The following is a 22,817-nucleotide window of genomic DNA, read 5'->3' as shown; positions in this document are numbered from 1 at the left end:
CAGGCTGTGATTGACAACTCTGGCACCAATCCGTGAGCTTGAGTTTATTGTGCCAAGTCTGTACAACAAGTCTACTGCAATTATAATATCACATACAGAAATGCCTAAATGTTAATAATTTCATACCATATGTTTGGAAAATATCTTTCATAATTTTAATATGTGTGTAAAGAAAATATTCTTCAAAAACCTATTGTGGGTAATTGAACAGAATAATGATGTCATGCAGGTTAAATACATCCTACAAACATGCTATAATCTTCCACATTTATTTGCAGCACTTTACCCATAAAAACACCATGCTGGCTTTAGTGATGGTCAGTCTCCATGATGAAGCGGTATGTTGATTCCACAGAATAACAGAAAAGGGGACACATTGCACACTAACAGGTGCAATCACAGCGGTCCCTGACCAAACATTAAAATCCCCCCATCCATTCTCACTCCTGCTGAGCCTCTCCGGGAAAACCCAGACCTCCCATCCCCCAGCAACAGATTCCAGCACCTCCTCAAGGGGGCCTGGGACTTTCCAAGCCAGCTGTGATGTAATCCCTCTGCCCCAGGGTCTCCATCCAGTAGGATGTAGCTCCGGAACTTTCTCATAAAAATGAATAAAGAATGACTAAAACAATCCATCTGCCTAACTTGGCTTAAGTAGGCTGCCCCCTACCTGCCTGTGATTTCCATTAGTGGCTGAAAGGTGACCCACCTCTGATTAAAGTTTATTAAACACAACACCATCTCTCTCACAGCTCCCGGGGACATCAATCAGCACTTTTAATTGTCGCTCCTAAAGAGCTGGTGATGAAGGGCCGCATCCGGCCGGCTGTGGACTCGCCGGCTCTGGGTTCCGAGGGGACTCCCGTGGGCCGTGGCGAGGGAGGAGCGGAGGGAGCGCCACCTCCTAATCACTTAACTGAAGACGCACTTTGGATCTGAACCAGCCTCACCTGGAGATCTGGCTGCAAATCAACAGCTAATGGAACGGCAGCTCGCGAAGCCGCAGGCGCAGCGAGGCCCCTCAAGGGCGGCGCTGTGCCTCTCTCGGTTTTAAAGGTAATGGGAAAAGTGTGAGCAGACAGAGAGTTCGCCTTTAAAGGGGAAGCAGGCTCAAACAGAACTGCCCACACCAGAGGCACCACACAAGGGTACGTAATGAGCATGTCCCTCACCTGTTCAGGCCTGAATGCTATCAGCGTCTGGATTAATCAGCATTCCTCAACTAAATATACCGCTAAACTGTTTAATCTGTTGATTAATTGACTACTTGCCATACTGGTCCCTGGAGAGCTTAGTATATATAGATTTGATAACTGATTAGCCATAAAAAGATTAGATTGGGGACACACATGAACTTAATTACATTAAGTCAACATAGTTTGCCTTTTTTCGCTATAAACACACCTGCGGTAATTTGATTAAGGCAATGTAAGTGTTTAACTGTTAGTCGATGGGAATTTTATAACACCCCAGACACAGTTAGGCTGATTAATTAAGAAACTGGGTTAAGCGTAAATGCCTTCTCCGCCAGCACTGACAGACTCCAGTCTCTCAGCATCAGGCACTTCTGCTTTATTCCATCCCCCGTCAGCATGGGCTTATATACCAATGCGTGCATGTTTTAGAGGCGGAATCACAAACACAATAAAAACGGCCATACTTTTTAAAGTGAAGTTTAATGGCATGAAAAATGGTGAGAAGGTAGGGGCAGAAAGGGGACGATATACAACGCGAGCCCCGAGGAACTGAACCCCCCACCTCGGGGGCGATACATGTGACAGCAGACGCCGTACGTACCTGAGACAAACGCCACCTTTTCCTTCAGTACCGGTAAGATATCCGACGCCTTGATGGCATCATTCTTGAAGGACCCTGGAGAAAACAACAGAAAGTGTCAGGAGAAGATACTGTCAGCTCTTTTGACAGAAATATCAGCGCTCCTGGCAAATGAAATAGCATCTCAGAGGATACATGGGCATTCTCTTAAGAAATGTGCTGTTAGACAAGTGTACCTACGGGTACTGTCAGTAACTGGGGGCAACAGGCTCCACTTCATGAGAAAAAACATAGATATGTTCAGTAGCCTGATGGACAGTTATGCAGGTTATCATTTTAATAAATCCAGCAATGTGGGGCTTCACATCTCTTTGTACACCAGCAGCAACACTATTCAACAATGACTTTGCAAAGGAAGAACAGAGCCAGATATTTGCTTAGCTGACGTGTATTGTGTATGTAATTCTATATATTTATACAGCTAATACAGGTTTATATATTTAGATTGATGCAAAGCGGGGTAAATCAATTTATAAATTGTGCTGTGGGTCCCTGAGGACTGGATTGCGAAACACTGCTCTACAGGCCTCATTGAACACTGTAATATACTGGGAGGCACGTGCCAATCTCACAGGTCTGCCCACAGTACAGAACTGACAGTGCACTTCCCCACTGCAGTCACTGCACACCTCGCTTTGAATGGACCTCCACTGCTTTTTCTCTAACATACATCCATTAATGTGGGTCAGAAGCCTGGCTCCTTAACTGCTGCGCCCCCTGCTGTCCAGGTGTATTCATTATGTACAGCATCAGCAGGACACTTTGAGTCCCAACCGTGCACTGCAAAAGGCATTTTGCGTGTGATCCATTTGTGTATGGTCCGAAAATGTGTTCCCATGGTCAGATTTCCAATGCCTACACCAGTAGAAGAAATAAAATATATTAAATTTAAATAAAGAGTAACATCATAAGAAAACCATCAATCACCTCATAGCCGAGACAAACTTTTGCTTACTGCGCACCAGAGTGAATGTGGATGTGGCACTAACTGTCAATCACACGTGTGCCAGAAGGCCTTCGGAGAGAGACCAACTAATGTGCCGACAGCAGATCCCTGATCAGCAAGAGATGGTCCCTATTGAACAGGACTGTAAAGCTGACATGATCCTGGAGAGCCTCTGATGGAAAAATAAATACTATCCCGCAGAAAAGTACTGTTCTTGCAATAGGGTTTTTCTCAACACAGAGGAGCAGACTATTTACATCTTACTAGAGTACACAAAAACATCTACAGGTATATTATTATTATTATTATTATTATTATTATTATTGCTATTAATATTGCTATCATTATTATTATTATTCGGTATTACAGTTCACATTTGTATTGGCAGCAACCTACAATAGCAATTACAATAGGTTATCACCTTCAGTCAAGCCCTAAGCCACCCCCGAGACCAGAGCCCCCCCCCCCCACCAAGACTTAGAGCTCCTATAAATTTCGGCTTCATATAATTGTCCTGCTGACCTGTATTTTAGCCCATTTCAAGCAAACCATGACTGCAATCCCAAGTGTAAGAAAATGGGTTTGACTGCTTAAGAGACCTAAGACATTCTGCCAGTATCTAACCTGAAGCTCATCATCATAAAATATGCAGCTTGGGAAAGAATCTTTATGCAAAAACCACCAAGTCCCTGAAAGATGACTTCTGTTGTGCCCTTGAGAGAGGAATCTCGCTTTGATGAAACTGCAACAGCTGTCCAAACAGGTATGGTTCTGAGCTGCTTAAATTACCTTGGATTAAAGCATGTCCCACATAGACAAATGATATCAGACAGCCATGCCTGGCAGCCACGCGAGATGGCGACTGTGTGGCTCCAAGCGGAGGTGCAAAGTGGCCACCGGAACACCTTGGTCCATCTTGGTGAAAGGAATTCCCGACACCTCTCGGTCTCCAGGATGTTACTCCTGAATCGGGGTTACACTTAAAGGCATCAGGAGGGACACTTCTTCTACCCTTGGGACAGGCGGACACTTCAGCCAGGCTAATATTTTGGACACACACACACACACACACACACACACACCAGTTTTTGCCAACCCGGTTTTCTGGGACCCACAAGCGGTCTCTACCTTTCTGCTCCTTGCCTGACTGGGGGCTGGAAGGAGGCAAAAACATGGACCGTCTGCAGGTCCCCGAGGACCAGATTGGGAAACGCTGATATGTGCAGATAAATCTTTCCATCACGCCGCCTCGCTCAAGGCGATGCTAGGGATGCTCCAGCATTGGATGGGAGTCCAGCGACCTGATTGGCCTCATGGTGCGTATATAACTGCCTATCTGTGCTCTTTGTGCCTTTCCCACGCCGACTGTGAAGTAGCATAAGTGTAGCATGGGAGCCCACAGCTGTGTCCATTGAGCGGATGGGATGTGTTGAAGGGCTCTACAGGGACCCCAGGGGAAATGAGTGAACAGAAAGACACATAACCAATCTGAGACAGTTGTAGGTCCTCACATATGTTTCATCTTATGGGAAACCTGGCTCAGCCATGTGGCACCAGCACCTGAGAGACTCTTAGTTCTGATTGGAGGGAGAGCCAGCTTCCTCCCAATCTGAGACATAAGACCCACCTCCTCTAGGGGGGAGGGTCTACCTTTCTGCCTGGACATTGTGTCTCAAGCCCCTCCAGTCCAGAGAGACTGCACCTCTATGCTTATCTATCACTCCTCGGGGAAGAGGCAGACCCTAATCGATAATCGTCAACATATGCTACTATGCTTTTTATTCCTTTAGCGTAACCCTCTGGAAAGATTGTGGAAGCTGTTCCCCTGAACACCTGGGCTGAGAATCTCGAGAGTCAGGAGTTAACGACCTAGTGGTGCACAGCCAGATCCACGTACTACTGCCATCATGTGTCAGCATGAAGACACAAACCCAGCCGGCATACACGCATAGACATGTATGTGGGGGGAGATGGCCCCAGTGGAGCGGAGGTGGGGGGGGGGCGTAAACAGCTGGCCCAGGACTTATTCCCAGTGTTTCCCACAGGAGCTTCCCCTACGTGGAGAGGCCATCAGAACCGGGGGCGAGATAAGGACAGCACCCAGAGTCCACGGGGTCACCACAGAATCACCACCGAGCAATTTCTGATGAGATGTGGGATGAAAGGGCGCTGCCAATCATGTGATGGTCACGTGACATTTTTCAGGCCAACGAGCCAGGCTGTAGCTGTAAATAGAGCAGCTTCACGGCGCCGTCTGCATCAACCGCAGTGCAAACGCCAAAAACGGGACCTAACAGACCTCCTCCACGTATGAATGAGATCAACCCCATTCTCAATGTCATAAACACGGAGGAGGTGGAAAACACACGAGAAAACCTCAAGCACCTTTTTTCTGAATGTAAACAAAACTTAAAATATCAAAACATTTAATAATTTAATAATATCAAAATATTTAATAATTTAAGAAATGGCAGGGCTCCAAATCTAATATATCTCATATATATATATATATGATATATAGTAAAGCAGAAAATACTGGATGTCACCGAGACAGGAAATGTCTGACCTATGACTGAGATGAAACATTTGCAGTTACTCAGTTTATTTACACAATCGACTCTCGATGGCCAGATCAGATACTTACGCCAGGCCTGTGTTTCTGGCCAGTGAACTGTACCCGAACTCATAGACGCTGCATTTTTGGCAGAAAAGCTGCTGATTTACAAACGTGACATGCCGGCTGCTCTCAGATCTCTCCCCATGTAAAAAAAAAAACGTCATTAGTGGCACCCTACTCAAACAACAAAAATCCAAAAGGACGAACTCTTACAGAGCACAGACTCTGGCCGCTAGCAACGTCCGAACCTTGGTGTGCAGAACTGGGGCAGGCGTGTGTGTGCGGCAATTTGATATCCTAAAAGCATAACTTAATAATTTAATTGCGAACTTCCTGAGTAGACGCTGTGTTTTGTATCCATGGCACGGCTTAGTTGAGCGTAATCTTTCTGGACATTCAGTTTAACGTTTGCAGGGGCCGTATACAGATCCAGCACAGATGTAACTGCAGCTATTTGATTGGGGTTAATCCTGGAAGCCCACCTGCTTCTCATTTCATTGCTAGTCAGGTGCACCAAACCACTGACCACAGATAACACCTGCCATGTAAATGATGTCATGTTCTAATATAACATCTTTCAGATACATGATGTCATGTTCCAACATAACATCTGCCAAGTATATGATGTCATGTTCTAACGTAACATCTCCCATGTATATGATGTCATGTTCTAACATAGCATCTCCCAGGTATATGACATCACGTTCCTACATATCATCTTCCAGGTATATGATGTCATGTTCTAATATAACATCTCCCAGGTATATGACATCACGTTCCTACATATCATCTTCCAGGTATATGATGTCATGTTCTAATATAACATCTTTCAGATACATGATGTCATGTTCCAACATAACATCTCCCATGTATATGATGTCATGTTCTAACATAGCATCTCCCAGGTATATGACATCACGTTCCTACATATCATCTCCCATGTATATGATGTCATGTTCTAACATAGCATCTCCCAGGTATATGACATCACGTTCCTACATATCATCTTCCAGGTATATGATGTCATGTTCTAATATAACATCTTTCAGCTGGATAACGTCAAGTTCTAAGATAATATCTCCCAGATATATGATATCATGTACTGACATGACATCTTTCAGGTAGATGACACCATTTTCCAACATATTTTTCAGGTATATGTCACGTTCCCAAGTATATGGTGTCATGTTCTAATATAACATCTTTCAGGTACGTGATGTCATATTCCAGGGGTCTCCAACTCTGTTCCTTGAGAGCTACCATCCAGTAGGTTTTCTATCCTACCTGGCTTCTGATGAGCCACACTTGCTCTCAGGTAAATACCAGGAACAGGTGTGGCTCATCAGAAGCCAGGTAGGATAGAAAACCTACTGGATAGTAGCTCTCCAGGACCAGGTCATATTCTAACACAACATCTCTCAGAAATATGATGTCATGTTCTAACATTGACATTCTCCCCAATATACAATGCATGTGTGTTCGAGGGAGTTCAAAGTGGATTTATTGCACCCACCTTTCTGGCTTTATCCACACACGTGGGGAATGGAGAATTTCTAAAGACTCATGGAAAAGCTTACGGAACCCCCAGAAGCGTCCCGGCTGTTACAAGAATGATGTAATAAACTAATGAACAGGAAACCACAGCAGTGAGTGAATCGCGTGGGATTTCGGTGGCACAGGAAAGGGGAGGGCAGACGTCCACAGCGGGGCCTGGGTTCCCTGATCATTCCGCTGAAGCGACAACCTGAAATTAAGCTGCATTCTCGCTCCAGCCAGCAGGTGGCGTAATGCTAGGAACCGGAGCTGTGACTAAAAGCTAAACAGTTAGAGGTCTAGTAAATATCTAGCCATCCCAAAGTGCACATACAGCAAGTCAGTAGAAAGCAAGCGAGGTAAGAGATCAACGTGTCTGATTCGGCTAAACACTGCCTGCTCAAATTAGTCTGACAACAGCATTTACTCATCAGTGGTGCCATGCAGAGCATGTCAAAGAAATACAGGCCTCTGCCCAAGGATGTGTCTTGTATTATTTTCTCCTATAAGCCATGGGAATACAGAAAATAAGAATTTACCACAGGGTAGAACCTATGAAACGCCAGTATGTCAGACCTCACAGTCCCAGGTCCTAAAAGTCACTCTCGCATGTAACAGATGTTAAAGAGGACAGTCTACAGGACAGTCACACTTACAGCAGCAGGGAACCTGCCATCCTCAACCCCATAGAGCAGTGTTTCCCAATCTGGTCCTTGGGGACCCACAACCGGTCCATGTTTTTGCTCCCTCCGAGCTCCCTGCCAGACAGTCCACATTTTTGCTCCCTACCGGAACTGTCTGTGGGTACCCAAGGACTGAATTGGGAAACTGCCATAGACACACTTAGTGGATGACTCAATGATTACAAGTCGTGTCATCTGAAGAATGTGTTGTAAACAGTCATGCAAGAGATAAACCCCAAAGCAAGGCACTGAAAGCAGCTTAAGAGGATTAGACCTTTGACTGTGTAATGATGAAATTACCAATATTATCATCATCATCATCATCATCATCATTGTCACAACTGTTCCTAGTCCAATAGTATCCATGTAAATGCCCAAATGTGTTGACTAAATAAAAATGTATACAGGAGACACCCTTTACGCATAATCTCTCAATCCATCACTTTTCCATAACCATTTATGCAATGGTCTAGGGCCTACTTCAAGAAACACAGGGCATGACTGGCTATTCTTACATACATTTCTTGATTGGTAGCTGCTTTTGTCCAAATCCAAATTCACAGCTAAGGTTACAAGAGTAGGGCACCTCATGAGATCTAAACATTTGTGTCATAAGAAGATCCGTTAACCCCTTAAATACCCACTGCTGTCATGCTGGTTTGGTGGTGCCCCGATCCCTGGAAGCCCAATTCAGAGATCTGTAAAGTGCTCATGTCCCAAGGAGCTGGGCCGTGGAAAAGATCTGCTTGCAGAACTAGCAGCCTTGGAGCCTCTGACTGGAACAAAGGAAGCAGAAATGGAGTCTGGTTGTGTCTGCCTGTCGGGAAGGTCTAGCAGGCCATTTCTCAACATGAGGGAGTGATTGAAAACCGAGAGCACAACAGAAGAAAGCATACCATCCCGTAATTTGACAGGCGCAGCAGCGGCCGCTAGCCTAGCGGCTGCAGTCCTGCGTTTAACTGACACACATCTGTGCATTTATTCAAAGGCAGAGGTGAGGAGTTCAGTTCCAGAAAGTAAAAATCCAGACCAAGATGTTGTTTCAACCAACCTGTTGAGTACTCTGTGACTATTACTCTTTATACTGAACTGGTTGGTTGAAATAAAATCTTGGTCTGGATTTTTACTTTCTGGACCTGAACTATCTACCTCTGTTCAAAGGTATGCTGCTGTCTTTTGCGGACAGACTCCAGTAGCAAACAAGCAGTATAGATGCAGATGTGGATGGATGATTGCAAATATTACCTCTTTCCACTGTAGCCTGCATTCATGTTAGGGTGATGTTTCAAATTCTTTGCATTAGGATTAACTGATCTGGCCAAGGTAAATTTCCATTTAGTTCAAAGGACTCATAATGATCTGGTGAATCTATTTTAAGATCACTAATCACTCAATAATCTCTCAGTGAGTGAATGAATGAAAGTCAGATACTTCCTGGAATGCCAAGGAAATTTGACCCTTTGGGTATTTTTCAAATTGTGGGAAAGCAAGAGTTTGTCAGGAATTGGGTAATGCAGAGGAAGGTGGTGGTGGTGGTGGTGGTGGGGGGGGGGGGGGGGGGGTGTCAGTGATGAGGACGACAGACATGCGGGTGCCTGAGGTGGAAAAGCTGTAAGGGGGTGTGTGTCTGTATGAGTGGTCAAGACTAATTAAAACCTAAAGCGCCAGGAGCTGAGCAAAGGTTTGGGATGAAGAGCACTTGTCGCTCTTGCCCTGTACGTTCCTCATTCATCACATCATTCAACACCGAACTGTGGAAACCGGTGACTCAAACATGTGTCTGGGTGTGTGCAGGCGTGTGTGTGAGTGTGTAGGTGTGTATGTGTGCGTGTGTGAGAGAGAGAAAGAGAGAGAGAGTGAGAGCGACAGAGAGAGAGACAACAGGAGAGCAACAGGGGCATTAATCTCATTACCATCCAGAAAACCTAACCCACCACCCCAGATGCTGGGACTTCAAGCTAAAGCTGAACTGTTAGATCAACAGAATACATTATGGATATAACCTACTTCCAGCAGATCAGCAAATGTCTAAACTACATCCGGTGAAGTGAAAGACCCTCCGTCAGTCAAAAGGCAGGATCTCTCTCCATTATTTCCCACTTTATTATTGAGTATAAGTGCTATTTCTTTTCTAGTTTGCACTTTTACAGGATTTTACCTGTGTACAAGTACATGTTTGTAACTGAAACACCTGATCGTTACATGCTGGGACCATATTCTTGCATAGAGGAGGGTCAGATTAATGCATCGCTATCCTATGCCAAAGTCTAGGACCCTGGCAAACATCAGGGCCTAACCGCAACTCGGGAACACCGGAACAGTTAGATAAATTGGCTACACTTGAGCGTCCATGCTGATGTCAGCCTAGGGCCCCCAGAGAGGTTAATCCGCCCCTGCTTCGGGGTGTGAGTGGGTGGGATTAACGTGAAGCTTGCAGCGCTGCCTGGGCAGGGAAGACAAGTCAGACTTCAGTGTAGACCGAGCGTGAGTGATTCTAACTAGCCTTGGCCTTCCTGAGATTGCACCCCAAGGTCTGAATCATCTATACGTTTGTTCCCTATCTCTATACACCCTGCGATTCTCAATCCATGGGTCGCAACCCAAATTTGAGTCGCAGCAAATGGAAGGCTCGCGAGGCAGAGCTGGAGATGTAAGCATTTTAAAACCAGCAAGCTCCTATGCTGATCCACTATCGGATTTCCCAGCCCCAGTCCTAGAATTAAGCGATATAAATGGATCTTTGGTCTGCAGCTACTTAGGGCAAAACTAGTAAACACTCAACCAATCCAAGACAAATGCTTTATTCAAAATTCACTGACACATCCAATCAGAATTGTGAGATAGGCATTGATTGGCATAAATTGCAAAGTGCACTGTACGCTTGGTCATAGCATTAATTTAAACCTATACTTGATATAGGGTCAGACTGAGCTGGGATGGTAAAAATTGGATCGCAGTACAAAAAGGTTGACAACTACTGCTTTACTCTAATTCAGTGTTTCCCAATCCGGTCCTTAGGGACCTGCAGCAGTCCATGTTTTTGCTCCCACCCAATTCTCAATAGGGAGCTGGGAGGGAGCAAAAATGTTGACTGTCCCCTAGGACAGGATTGGGAAAAACTGCTCTAATTGATTGGATAGGCAGGCCTATTTCGCTAGTTTGATTAACATCACCTTAATTACATGCAAAGTGTGCAATATTTTTTTTCAGTTTTCAGGTACTGGAACCTAAAAACGCCAGGTTACAATTCATTAAACTGCCTTAAATGTTAAAAACGGCACACAGAACTTGCTTCAAGGTAACTGCTCACATTTAGGGATGTTCCAGACACATACAGTATGTTAATCTCTATTCTAAAGGTTTTCAAAAAATCAAAGACAAATGATTAAATGCAACAGCCTTCCGCACAGCTTGGTGTAGAAGCAGCAGCGCGTTTTGCCTCCAAATTTCAGCAGGCTTTGTTCTTTGCCTCCGCACGTCTTCAAAACACAGAATCCCACGCAATCTACATAGAGGGAACCGTGCCGATGTCTGTCTGATTTCTCGACCCGTTACTCCAGGAAATCCACTTAGCGAAACCTCAGTAAGCGCTGCTCAGAAGGACATGCTGAGCATCAGGTGACACGTTTATTACATTTACATTTATATATTTAGCGGATGCTTTTGTGCATGAGGCATCACTTGGAAATAAGGGCCCCAAAATGTTGGCATCAACGCGCTTTTGGGCAGAATAATTTGTGCAACATTTTTTCGTAGCACTTGATTGGGAAAGAGGCCAAAGCATGAGATTCTCTGTTCGTCTCTCTGTGAAAGTCTGAAATGAACCTTCTCCCACCATATAACTTTTTAACATCTGGTTCTAAAAGGAAAAAAAGATAAGAAGACAATCCTGTTCATGCCAATGTCATCATGAGCAGTGGATAGCAGGGAGCTGGGTTATACGAAGTTTGGTCTCACTTCCTACCCGTACCTGTTCAGATACGGTAAGGAATCATGTCAAACCATATACCAGGTGAGAAGGAGTAACTAAACATGCTGGATCTTCATTTAGTCTGATCTGCCCTAAACTGTGACACACTCCAGAAACCAAAAACACCGGATAACCAAAACTGAACCAAGCAGCCTAAGCGAGCTCGGGCCCTCTGCTCCGTCTGCTTGTAATTTGACGAAACGGTGCTGTACTTTTTTTCAAAGCCATACTCAGACTTGCAAAAGCACACCACATGTTTTCTGCCCGTTGAAAGTGCGGGGAACTCTGAGTGTCGTCATCACCACTTCCAGATGTGTCTGTCTTGTTCGCCTCGTTCTTCACATCTCCTATTTAAACTCATTGCTTCCTGCTGCGACGAGAAACACAGTACGTGCACATCTGTCTGATTCATAATGCCCATTGGCATTCAGACGCCACCCCCGTCAGCGAGAGTGCACACACCGCGCATGGAAAATGAATCAAATAGCTCACCATGATTGCATAGATCAAAGAACAAATATCGCAGGAATTGAGCTCAGAAGCGATTATTTGCTCGAATTAAAGCAGAACCTTGGAGTTTGCTAATGAAACGCTCATCTTCTGGCAGGCGCACAGTGCTGAGTGAACAGGTGCTAAGCATGACGCTTTATCGCATGTGATTATTCCTTTACGAAAGACGCTCAAGGGAAGCTTACATGACTTGCAGTTTCACACAGCTGAATATTCCCTGAAGCCTTACAGGCAAACCGTCTCACTCGAGGACGTAGGAGCAGGTGGCTTTAGGTCACCGGGCATCTTGCTGATTCGTCGACAGTCTATCTACTGTTACTATGATGTGAGACTCTGTTGCCCATAAAGTCATATGGCACCCAGACCGTAATATTAATGATCCCCTAATTAGTTCCTTAGGAAATCCCTTTATCTGAGATGACTGGCTTGAATGAGGAGTTTCCTTCCAGTGGTACTCGAGGAGGTTTGGCCGGGGGGGGGGCTGCTTAACATGCAATATTGTGAGTTTAGCCCAGGTGATGGAGCCTGGTCTTCAGTAGCCTGACCGGGGATGCAGATGGTGGGGAGGAGGGGGGGGGTCAACACAGTTTTATGCCTCATCAAGCATGTCTGGGTTCGCTTAAAGAATCCTTCTGGAGGCCCAGGTACTCCATGTTCCTCATCAAAATGCCTCACTGCTGCAGGAACATATGCTGTTAAGGTAATGAACCCTCAGCCACTGCCCACCAAGTCCCCCTTCCGCCCCCCGCATGGAGCTGGGGAGATTCAGGGAGCCCAGGCCACACACTTCCAAAAATGTATCCCATATGTCACCCATCATCATTGCACCTCTACGTTCACTCCTTCCTTCAGGAGATGATAGGAGGTAAGAGGCACTAAGGCTGGTCCTCCTGGTGCCAGGGGTCATTCGCAGTTTAGGATACAGGCCCAAGAAATCGATCCAACCGGAAGCCCCACTGGTAAGAGGGTACCTGTGACATTCATGCCCTTCTGCTGTACCAGCAGGTGTTGCCAGGGAAAAAAAACAGGTACATCAGTCCTATTTACCATCTGCTGCTCGGGGGTGCAGGACCACATCTCAGATAATTAAAATGCGCAGATGGAAAAAAAGAAAGAAAAAAACAATAAAAAATAAAATAGGCAATCGTGCTGAGGGGGTGTTGGTTGAAAATTGATCCAGCAAGACACAGGATCAGATAACATAGCCACCATAACAGGACATCGGTGGTGTGAAATGACTGATCACATGATACCAGTCAGGTGACCACAGCAGTGCCTTTCCTCTATACAGAAAGAGAATGATGGGATAGCCCTGTCACACCCCAGGAAGAGTGTCCTTTGGGGATCCTTGTCCTATTTTCCCATTCCACCTGTGAAATGCACAGACCGTCTCTCTACTGAGATCTTTTCTTGTTGATATAAAGATGTTGACATGACTTACCTGTATGTAGAACCGCAAACACAGACGGACACACAAACACAGACGGACACACAAACACAGACGGACACACAAACACATCTCACGAAGCTTTAGGCACATCATCGTTTAACTTTCAGATGACTTTCACAGTCCCTTCATCTGAAGGACACCTCTAACAAACCAGTCGTCCGGACATCTATCTGCTGTTGGGGAACTGGATTCATGAGCTAGCCCCATGACTAATTTGCACGACGGCCCGTCAGACTAGGGGGACGATATGGGCTGTGGAGCTCCTGTCAGCACGACACCCGGCACACCGCTGCGGAGGCTTGTTCCAGGGGCGTGCGCGGTAGCCATGGCAACAGCTACACAGCAGCCTCTGCACAGCCGTGGTATAGACAGGCTCACACTGCTCAAACACACAGAGAACTTATGGCAGCCTCTCTTTAAACATAGCTCATCGGTCAGTTTATGGCTGTGGGGGGCACGGCCATAATGCTGGGGCCTGTTACTTGGGGTAGGTGGGGTAAAAAAATAAACTGAATTGAATCGAGGGAGAGGGGCTTTCTCAGGGTGCTGTCTTTCATGGGAAAGCCCACCTGACCCTGAATCTTGGCTCACATGGGCTGGGATAAAGGTGAAAGATGGCGCATCAGTGCATCAGCCCCACTAATCGCCTCTGCTAAGGTGGGTCCAGCAACCAGTATCACCAGTCACCAGGACCCTATGACACCTGGATATGAGAATCCAACACTTTTTCTGTGGCTGTACCACCAGAAGGTAGTGTTATCGACATAAACATCGATTCAAAGACAGGCAGTGTAAATGTCTTCCTAATATCATAGCGCTGCACCTTTCCTGGGCCAAATGACCCCTGAGAAAAGCTAAAAAGGACAAAACCCGTGAGACCATGTGCATACAGCGCTTCACGGAAGCTGAAACGGGTGCTGATGCAGGCTGCTTCACCATCGCCTTGGCTATACACTCCACCAGCCTGGATGAACGTTTTCATTCGTGGAATTCCTCCAAATCGGTTTCCTGGGGAGCACGTACCTAATCTACCAAGCACACATTTAACCCCTCCCAGATACCAAAGGGTTTCCCGGACAACCAGTCCCTTCTCAAATGCGCAGAATGGGATCGGATGTTTCGGAAAAAGCAGGAATTCCCCCTTCGGAACGTCAAGCCTCGTTCGCATCCATGCGGCTACGTAGTTTGTATGAAGCTGGCAGCTCAGGATCCTAGCGACATGACATCGGAAACGCCCCCCCACGCCGCCGTGCACCTCCGCCTGCCGGGGCCCCGCTGCTCCTCCCCCTCCTCACAGCGAGGCGACCCGCGACCCCGCCCCCCACCCATCGGGAGCGCAGGCTCGCGACGATGGCTGTGCGTATACCCAGTGCCGCGGCCGGAGGGAAGCTTGGCCTGCGGCGGGTGCTTTTTACGTAACGCTCAGCCACAACCCCGGCCATCTGGTGGGCTTGGCGTGCGGCTCGTGGTACCGCCGCCCACCCCACCAGGCTGCCCTCCTGTCGGTGGGGAGAGGACCACAGGCCCTAGCTGCACCCGCATCTCAAGCGGCTCCACCGTGGACCTCCGCCAACCGCAACGAGCTTCAAACAGCCACAGCCACCGGGGGGCAGAGCCACACTTACCCATCACTTGCTTTTGTCATATTATTTTATTTATAATTCGGAAAATTCAGCAGAAAATGTTCCCCGATGTTTGATAATAAATGAGTGTAAGTGGGAATGGGCAGACCGGCTCTTCACAGCTAATTTTGACATTTGATTGGCTACTGCGACTATCATGTGATCATCTGCAATCATATGACCTGATGGCCACCCAACAGATTCCCAGTGAGCCTAATTATTCATAGCCCAGTAGATTAATACACAATACAGTCACAATGTCAAATTACAACATCCGGCATATTTATACTCTCCTGCAATGCCACCACAGCAGAAATGAGGAGCAGAGAGTGGATGCACAGACCATAGGTGATGAGCTTGTTTGTCATGGTCTGGGAGAACGGAAGGGTTCATGGTGAGCACAGCAAAGCATCGACGCTGCGTTTTTCTCTCTGGTGTTTTGCAGACGGCATTTAACGCTCCAAAGATGGAGCCACAGGTCGGAATGACAAGGGGAGATAATACGATATGTTACAAATCTCTTTTTATTTTGGTCCTTTCTTGCTTTTTGACACAGTCTAGGTCAGGGGTGGACGGTCTTATCTGCAAAGGGCCGGTGTGTATGCAGGTTTTTGGGTAACCTTTAGGTCAGCTGTTCGAACCCAGGTGTGAGGACTCTTCAGCCAATCAGTCTTCTAATTAGGGAGCTGTAGCAAAAACTCACGTTCACATTGGCCCTTTCTGCCTACCCTGATCTAAGCAGGTATATCATCTAATGTTACTATCTATGTATCATTTGTAGCACTGTGTTAAATTACAAATATGATAAATACACATGCTGTATATAAGCTATGTAAGCCAAGTTTACATGTATCATTTCTTGGAGCCTAAAAACTACTGACAGGAAGACACCTGGGGGTATACCTTTGATTAAGGCAAGCTAAACCACTTGGGGCTGTAAAATATAACTTAAAAGTGTAATATTTTAAGTAACGGGTTACGGTGGAAACAGAGAATGCTGACATTTTAATGTCAGCTTATTTAGTCCATTATTAAAAGCAGTGACAGTTATGTTAAATATATCTTAGGACGACGTTCTACAAACTTGACATTAAAGAAGATTAAAAGGACAGATAGAAATGCGCTACTGTACTTTATGTCTTCAGACAGTGTGCTGGACTTCAGGCCAAATCAAACAAAATAGGAGGTCTGGGTTTCTTGCTTTCTTATGCTAATGAGAAATCCGAGTGTCAGCTCTGGGTGAGACTCGTGAAGAGTGGTCATGAGCCAGCATTGTGATCCATCTCAGTTGTACTTCTGTGTAATAGCACACACCGTAGCACACACACACACATGGAGAGAGAGAGAAAGAAAGAGAGAGCGGGGGGGGGGGGAGAGAGAGGCAGAGAAAGAGAGAGAGAGAGAGAGAGAGGTGCAGTTCCCACACCCAGAGGCACTGGAAGACATTCTGCCAGGTCCGTGAGAATCAGGAGAGGTAACGTCTGCTATCAGCTACCAAACTGCTGCTGCTACGTTTGGGAGGAACCCAGCGCACTGCTGTACTGGCTGTCTTCTGGGTTTGTGTGCTGACCGCGTCTTCATCTTAGCGGCCAAAACACACAGGACTCTGTGCACGACCATCCACAATGAATACATGGAAATCATCTCATCATAATCTGTGTAAATTGTGCGCAACTTTTCTCGTATAATGTCTGAACTAGGTATTGAAATCCATGCACCCAATCCCTGGCAGGATAGGGCCAAACTGGGGTGTCAGTCTGTCTGAGAGCACACAAGAATACCTTCACATACTGCAGAACATTCAGAAATACCAATTTGCCTTACTGCCTGTGTTTGGATGGTAGGAGGAAACACCCCAGAGGAAACACATGTAACGCATGTAACATGCAGAGTCCATGTGTGCAGAAAGGAGGGGGGGCCCAACCTGCCAGCCTTGACTGAATCACCTGCTAACCTGTCTATATATATATATATATATATATATATATGTAATATATATAATAAAAATCTGATATATATAAATATTTTATATTAATAATTATATATGCAAAATAAAATAATTACTTAAAAACACTGGCCTTTTACCATTTCAGGCACCAACAAAACAAAATAAAAGCTAACAAAAAGCAAACTTTTAAAGGGCATACCGTGTGGCATGTACCAGAGCGATACAATTATCACGTCAAATGGAATTAGAGGTAAAATGGGCAGGCTAATTGGATTTCTGTAGGCTTTTCAGGCCATGTCAACAAAGCAATTAGAGGTCTGGTTTGTGGTCATTCTTCATCTCCCCTGTTTCGGAGCACAAAAACAGCGCAAAAGGGGAAACACGTGTGCTCCATTTTTTGTGCCGACAACAAGCAGCTGAGTACAAGACTGGCACTGTGACGCAAGCGCAACCTATCAGGCTTCAGGAGCAGGCGGAGGGGGCGGGGCTTCCTCAAAGCAGCAGCTCTGATTGGTTCGTTTCGCTAAGACTGCCGCACAAGGTGCTCAGCTGCTCTGGTAGCAATCCAGCTTTTAAATAGCCCTGGAGAAAATCACCAGCTAACAACACTGAAACGAGGAAAAACAACTACAAATTCCCCACCTGACTCCCAGACTCTCGCACATAATTTTTGGACACTGCAAACACGCCTTCCCTTCTTCTGAACAAGGCGTCGTTAACAGCGTGTCAGTAAACACTGATGACCGCCCAGTGTCCCTAAATTCTGAAATGCTACACTTGACTGTCACCTGCACCCGTTACCATAGCTACAGCTGAAAGGACTGTCATTCGTCTTGTGAGATTTTTGACTTGCTGCCAACGGGTCAACATAACTGGGGTCAAGGGGCGCTTCAACCCCTCCTGCAGGAATTACGCCTCAGCAAGGCGGGCTAAAGCTGGGCTTCAATCGGCTAAAACGTCAGGTGTCCAGTCAAAGAGAAGCAAACTGTTAGCGATTTGCGGCCTCTGGCTACAGTCAGCATTCTGAATTGGTTTCCCAAAGAATAAATCATTTTTTCACAGCAGTCTTACAATGAAGAAATGTTTTATGCTTGCTGCATTTAGTGGAAAGTAATAGAAATAAAACACAAACACTAAACAGGACTGAACTGATGGATATTTATTTATGAACAGCTAATCTGGTGCAAAATGGATGACATCTGAATAAAGTGCCACATTTCTGCTGCTGTCTTTTACCAGAAACCCCTGGCCTACCAGCACAGCTGTGAGAGAGGTACAGTACTTCTTCAATATATTAGTTACGGAGGAAGACAGTCCAGGCTAGTAGCTGATTTTGTTGCTATTCAGGGTGGGTATTCCTATTTTTACCAGCTCAAGGGTCATTACAGATAACATTTCTCCTGATGATGGTTAAATTTTATTTCTGCTTCCAGTGTTCCTCATTTTTGCAGAATCAGGTGAGTGGCATTGCTCGTACCAACCACTGTGTCCGGCGTTAATACGTTTTATTCCTACGTGTCCACGCTATTCATTATACCTGAGATATGTGCAAAGCATTTAGCCCAGACAGGCAGACACTGCTGAGGCTGAACTCAAATGATATAAAGTTGTGGAAAGGCCTGCAAAGAACCGTAAAGCCATGGTCTCCTGTGAAGACTGTCAACACGTTTCGAGCGACAAGCCTCCGGTTGGGAAACCTATCGATACCTTACGAGTGAGTTATGGGACTCAGCAGTTAAACAAATACCTTGGAATGCCGTTTGGAATGAGCGAGGTCACAAAAGCCTTATCGTATGCCAAGCACTGTTCCTTCAAAAAAAAATCATTAGCAATGCGTGCCAGGAACGCTGATCTATAGCTAAACCTCCTTACTTGGGATGTATTCTACACATCCGTCTTTCTGCTCAGACAGTTCCTTTGAGAGATATACTGTGATGAACTACACAGTGGCTTGACTCAAGGGAAGGTCCTCATCTCAACACTGTGTACGATTTTAGCGACACAATGAAAGTGTAACCTTTAACTCCTAAGATAAGCAGAAAATTATCTGCTTTAATAACCTGTTACTAGCCTCCTAGGCATTGTTCCAATATTTAGCTTTATTCATACACTGAGGCAGCCTATGAAATCTAATTCCTATGTTTTGCTCAATCAGCAGTTGTCTAACAAAAGGCGAATGAACGAACATCTTGGTCACATCTTTGAATTCTGTAGGACTTCTTCATCTTCAGTCCTTGACACTGCATCAAGGCAAGAGGCTAATCAAAGAGGAAATATTCAGCACGAACTCCATAATTCCGGCTCGTGCAATTTCAGGGACGAGGACGTCTGGCTCTTTTGATACTCCTGGGATATTCAGGAGGCTCATCGCTGTCAGGTCCTCCATGCCCAACACGCATTTCTCCATCCAAGCCACCATCATCTAACATTTCTCTCCAGATCAGTAACAGAAGGTTTATTATAATTTCTGGTTCAAACCCCAGGCAGCTGCTTCTGATCCCATAAGGGAACCTTGCAATGTTCCAGCAGTGTAAGGGTTAAACGTGCTAGCCACATTGGAAAGTGTTAATTATGTTTGTGAATAAGACAAATAAATCACTGTTATGACTTGGGGAGCCAGTTTATAAGACTGCGATACCAAAGGTGCCCTTGACGGAGTGAGACATCAGTGAGGAGGGGGACAGACGATGCAATCTCCCCTTTTAGTACGTAGTAAAGAGCTCAGTGCCTGGATAATGTAGGACGACGGGTTGTGTCCGTACAAAGGGGCCGCGGTCCAGCCTGCCGAGGCTCGGATTAAGCGGGCTTGCAAAAGCCCATAGAAAGCGCAGTCTGATTGTTGGTTCCGGGTGAATGGGAGGTTCCGCCGCCTCAGTAACCCAGCTCACGGAAGCCTGGGAAGGCACAGACCGTGAAGATGCCAGCAGTGTGACGGCTCCGTCACGGTGAGAGACACTCAGGATCGGCACGGAGGTCTTTATATGCCTGACTGTTTCATCAGGACTCGCTGCTCCTTCCGGAGACCGTCGTCACCCCGGTGTTCAGCAGACATTTTGAGACCATGTTACTCGCCTTTCATCCATCATTCATTTACACCTAATTCAAACAGCTCCACATAATTCTCTTGTCAAATTTATATTAAATATGACATGCAGGGGTACAACAACAGGATTACTTTAACGATTCAAGTCTGTAGTTCCTTGGTTAAAAATACTCCCTTGTGACTTCACTATCAGTCCCCAATGTAGACAGATACCTGTAGATTCCTGTAGATCCCGAGATTCTGCTTTGCGTCGCTGTCAGAATCGCGAACATAAAGTCATAGTTACTAAGTAAAGAAAACCAAATTTACACAGCATTAAATTTGGCAAAACTTAAAACTTTACGGGGATTACAGAAGTCTCACATCTCTAGGGTGGGTTTGATTCCTAGCCCTGGCTCTGTGTGTGTGTGTGTGGGGGGGGGGTTCATGTTGTCTGAGCTTTCTGGAACAGGCTTCAGGCGCACTGTGACCTGTACTGAATAAGTAGTTGTGGAAGATGGATGAATCTAAACTTGGATGGATAACATTGCCTTCTGATCCAATAAGCGATGAAACTGACCAAATGTACACGTGAATCCCTAGTATGGAGCCCCAAAGGTTTCATAAATACATCTGGTTCTGATTTCCGATAGGTTCTCTTGGGTACGCAGCACGCAACATGGAAACCTTAAACAAACCCCTACGTGAACCCAGAACACCGGGAACCATCAAGAACCGAGAAGCCCAGGATCCACGGCAGCCACCAATAAGGTGGGGCGGGCCCCGTCCAGAGACTGTCAGCGGTGACACGGCAACAGAGGAGCCGAGGCTGAAGAGTCACAAACAAGTACGCCTATGAACGCGGCGCCGGGCTTTGGAGACAGCTGGAGAGGACGCTGCGGGCAGCAGTGCCACGGAGCCCCAGGGATGAGAGGCTGGGCTGAAGACGCAGGCCGATCACAGGCAAAGCGGCCCTTTAATCTCGGTGTCCCGCGTGGCTGAGATAAAGGGGCCCGACTCATCACAGAAATACACTGCCATTGCGGGGGCTCCAGTTTTTTTTTTTTTTTTAATCAAAACCAGGGCTTAATATGCTTTTAATTATGCCATAAATCTCACGCGCATCTGTAGTCACATATTGGGAGGATGGAGGCGGCAGGGTCATGTCAGGTCATGGGACGACAGTCACGTGCTTTTTGCAGAAGTTCCTGGTCAAATTTCCATCTAAACTCTAGAGAAAAATAGATTTGAACCAGGTTATTTATTTATATTCCTGTATATTTGGTCATGTTTGGATTGGAAATCACAGCTGTACTGCAATGTTCCAGTAGCTGCGGCAATAGATGTGCCAGCAACATAGACCATCTCATACCATCCATCCACTTGCTTATCCAGATCGGGGGGGGGGGGGGGGGGTGGTGCAGCCTACTCCAGGCATGGGTCACAAAGCAGGGGATCTGCTTAGAGGGGGTGCCAGTCCATCACAGGCCAGACACACATACACTATGACCAGGTTAGACCCACTGCTTCACCTAACCCTGGGTGGGGAACGGAGAACCCAGCGGACAGACAGACGCGTTGAGAAAAACACAAACTCCACACACAGCGAAAGAAGGAAGGATTGCAGCCTCTAGCCCTGGAGATATGAGGCAGCATTACTACCCACTCAGCCTCAGTCACATCACTTCTCCCAGTTCAGCCCAACACATACTCTAAGATTTGCTGTGTTAAAATGTAATTCACATGAGGCTCGGATGACGTGCCGCAGTAAAACAGACCCCCACCCCAGTGACAATGGCCTGTAACGTGCCAGAGACACTGCAGACCTGGCGTAAAATCAGGGCGGATGTGGCCGTCTGGTTATCTCCCTGGCGTGGGATCGAGACGAGGCGATGCAGGACAGGCTGTGGCTATTATCGGAGCATGGCGCCGGTCGGGGGAGAGTCCTGCACGAGGAGCGGACCGATCCGGCAACGGGGAACACATTCCCGAAAAATTGGCAGGCATCTGACACTGCCCCTTATACAGACAGGTGTAAACGCTGTGTGGTGACTCAGCCGTCAGGAACCCCGCAGACTGTGTATCCAGGACAGCAGGTCAAATCTGATCCTCGTTACTGGGCACTGATGAGTGCTAGAGTCTTAGCAGAACAATAGTGATGGGAGTGACATATTAAACCTGGTTCCTCCCATATTTCTAAAAAGGGGTGGGAATTATAGGAGTACAAAGCCCCCTTTTTCCCTCTACGGACAAAATGGGCAGTAGGTGAACTGGTAAAGTGTTATGAAGGATATTACCGCTACTCATAACTTGGCGCCTTCCTTATTTTCATTTCCCATGTACAGGAAATGTCCCGGCATGTGTGTGATTGTACATGCTCAGCAGCGGGGGAGGGGGCGGTGGGGGAGGGGTAGTTAAAATATACCGCAAAAAAAATCCGTCTTGGCAGTTTGCCTGCTGTTATTTTTGTTCCAGGATCTGGCGTGCGGCGCTTTCAGATAAACGACTAGCACGTCGTTGTGGGGGAAAAGCCGAGAAGGAACAGCGAGTTGCACTCAAGAATCCCTGCCCCAAGAGGCCTGCGGGGGCCGCGACCCTGGAATGCGCCCGACACAAACACTCACGCCTTTAAAGTCACATCCGACCTGCAATTATCGCAAGAAATGCATTGCTGGGCACC

General features: G+C 46.4%; 1 protein-coding gene across 2 annotated transcripts in view; it reads right to left on the bottom strand.

The window, feature by feature from the left end:
• The window catches only part of LOC111858319 (kalirin-like), a 142,071-nt gene that overhangs the window by 93,576 nt on the left and 25,678 nt on the right, over positions 1-22,817 (bottom strand). For both annotated transcript variants that reach the window (XM_023839981.2, XM_023839982.2), the window contains exon 2: positions 1,798-1,872. In XM_023839981.2, the coding sequence (XP_023695749.1) occupies positions 1,798-1,872 (75 nt within the window). The remainder of the gene's footprint in view (positions 1-1,797; positions 1,873-22,817) is intronic.

The sequence above is a fragment of the Paramormyrops kingsleyae genome, chromosome 16 (genome assembly GCF_048594095.1).
Source record: "Paramormyrops kingsleyae isolate MSU_618 chromosome 16, PKINGS_0.4, whole genome shotgun sequence".
Taxonomy (NCBI): Eukaryota; Metazoa; Chordata; class Actinopteri; order Osteoglossiformes; family Mormyridae; genus Paramormyrops; species Paramormyrops kingsleyae.
Note: the sequence above shows the minus strand (reverse complement) of the source record. Positions and strands in the feature narration are given on the sequence as shown.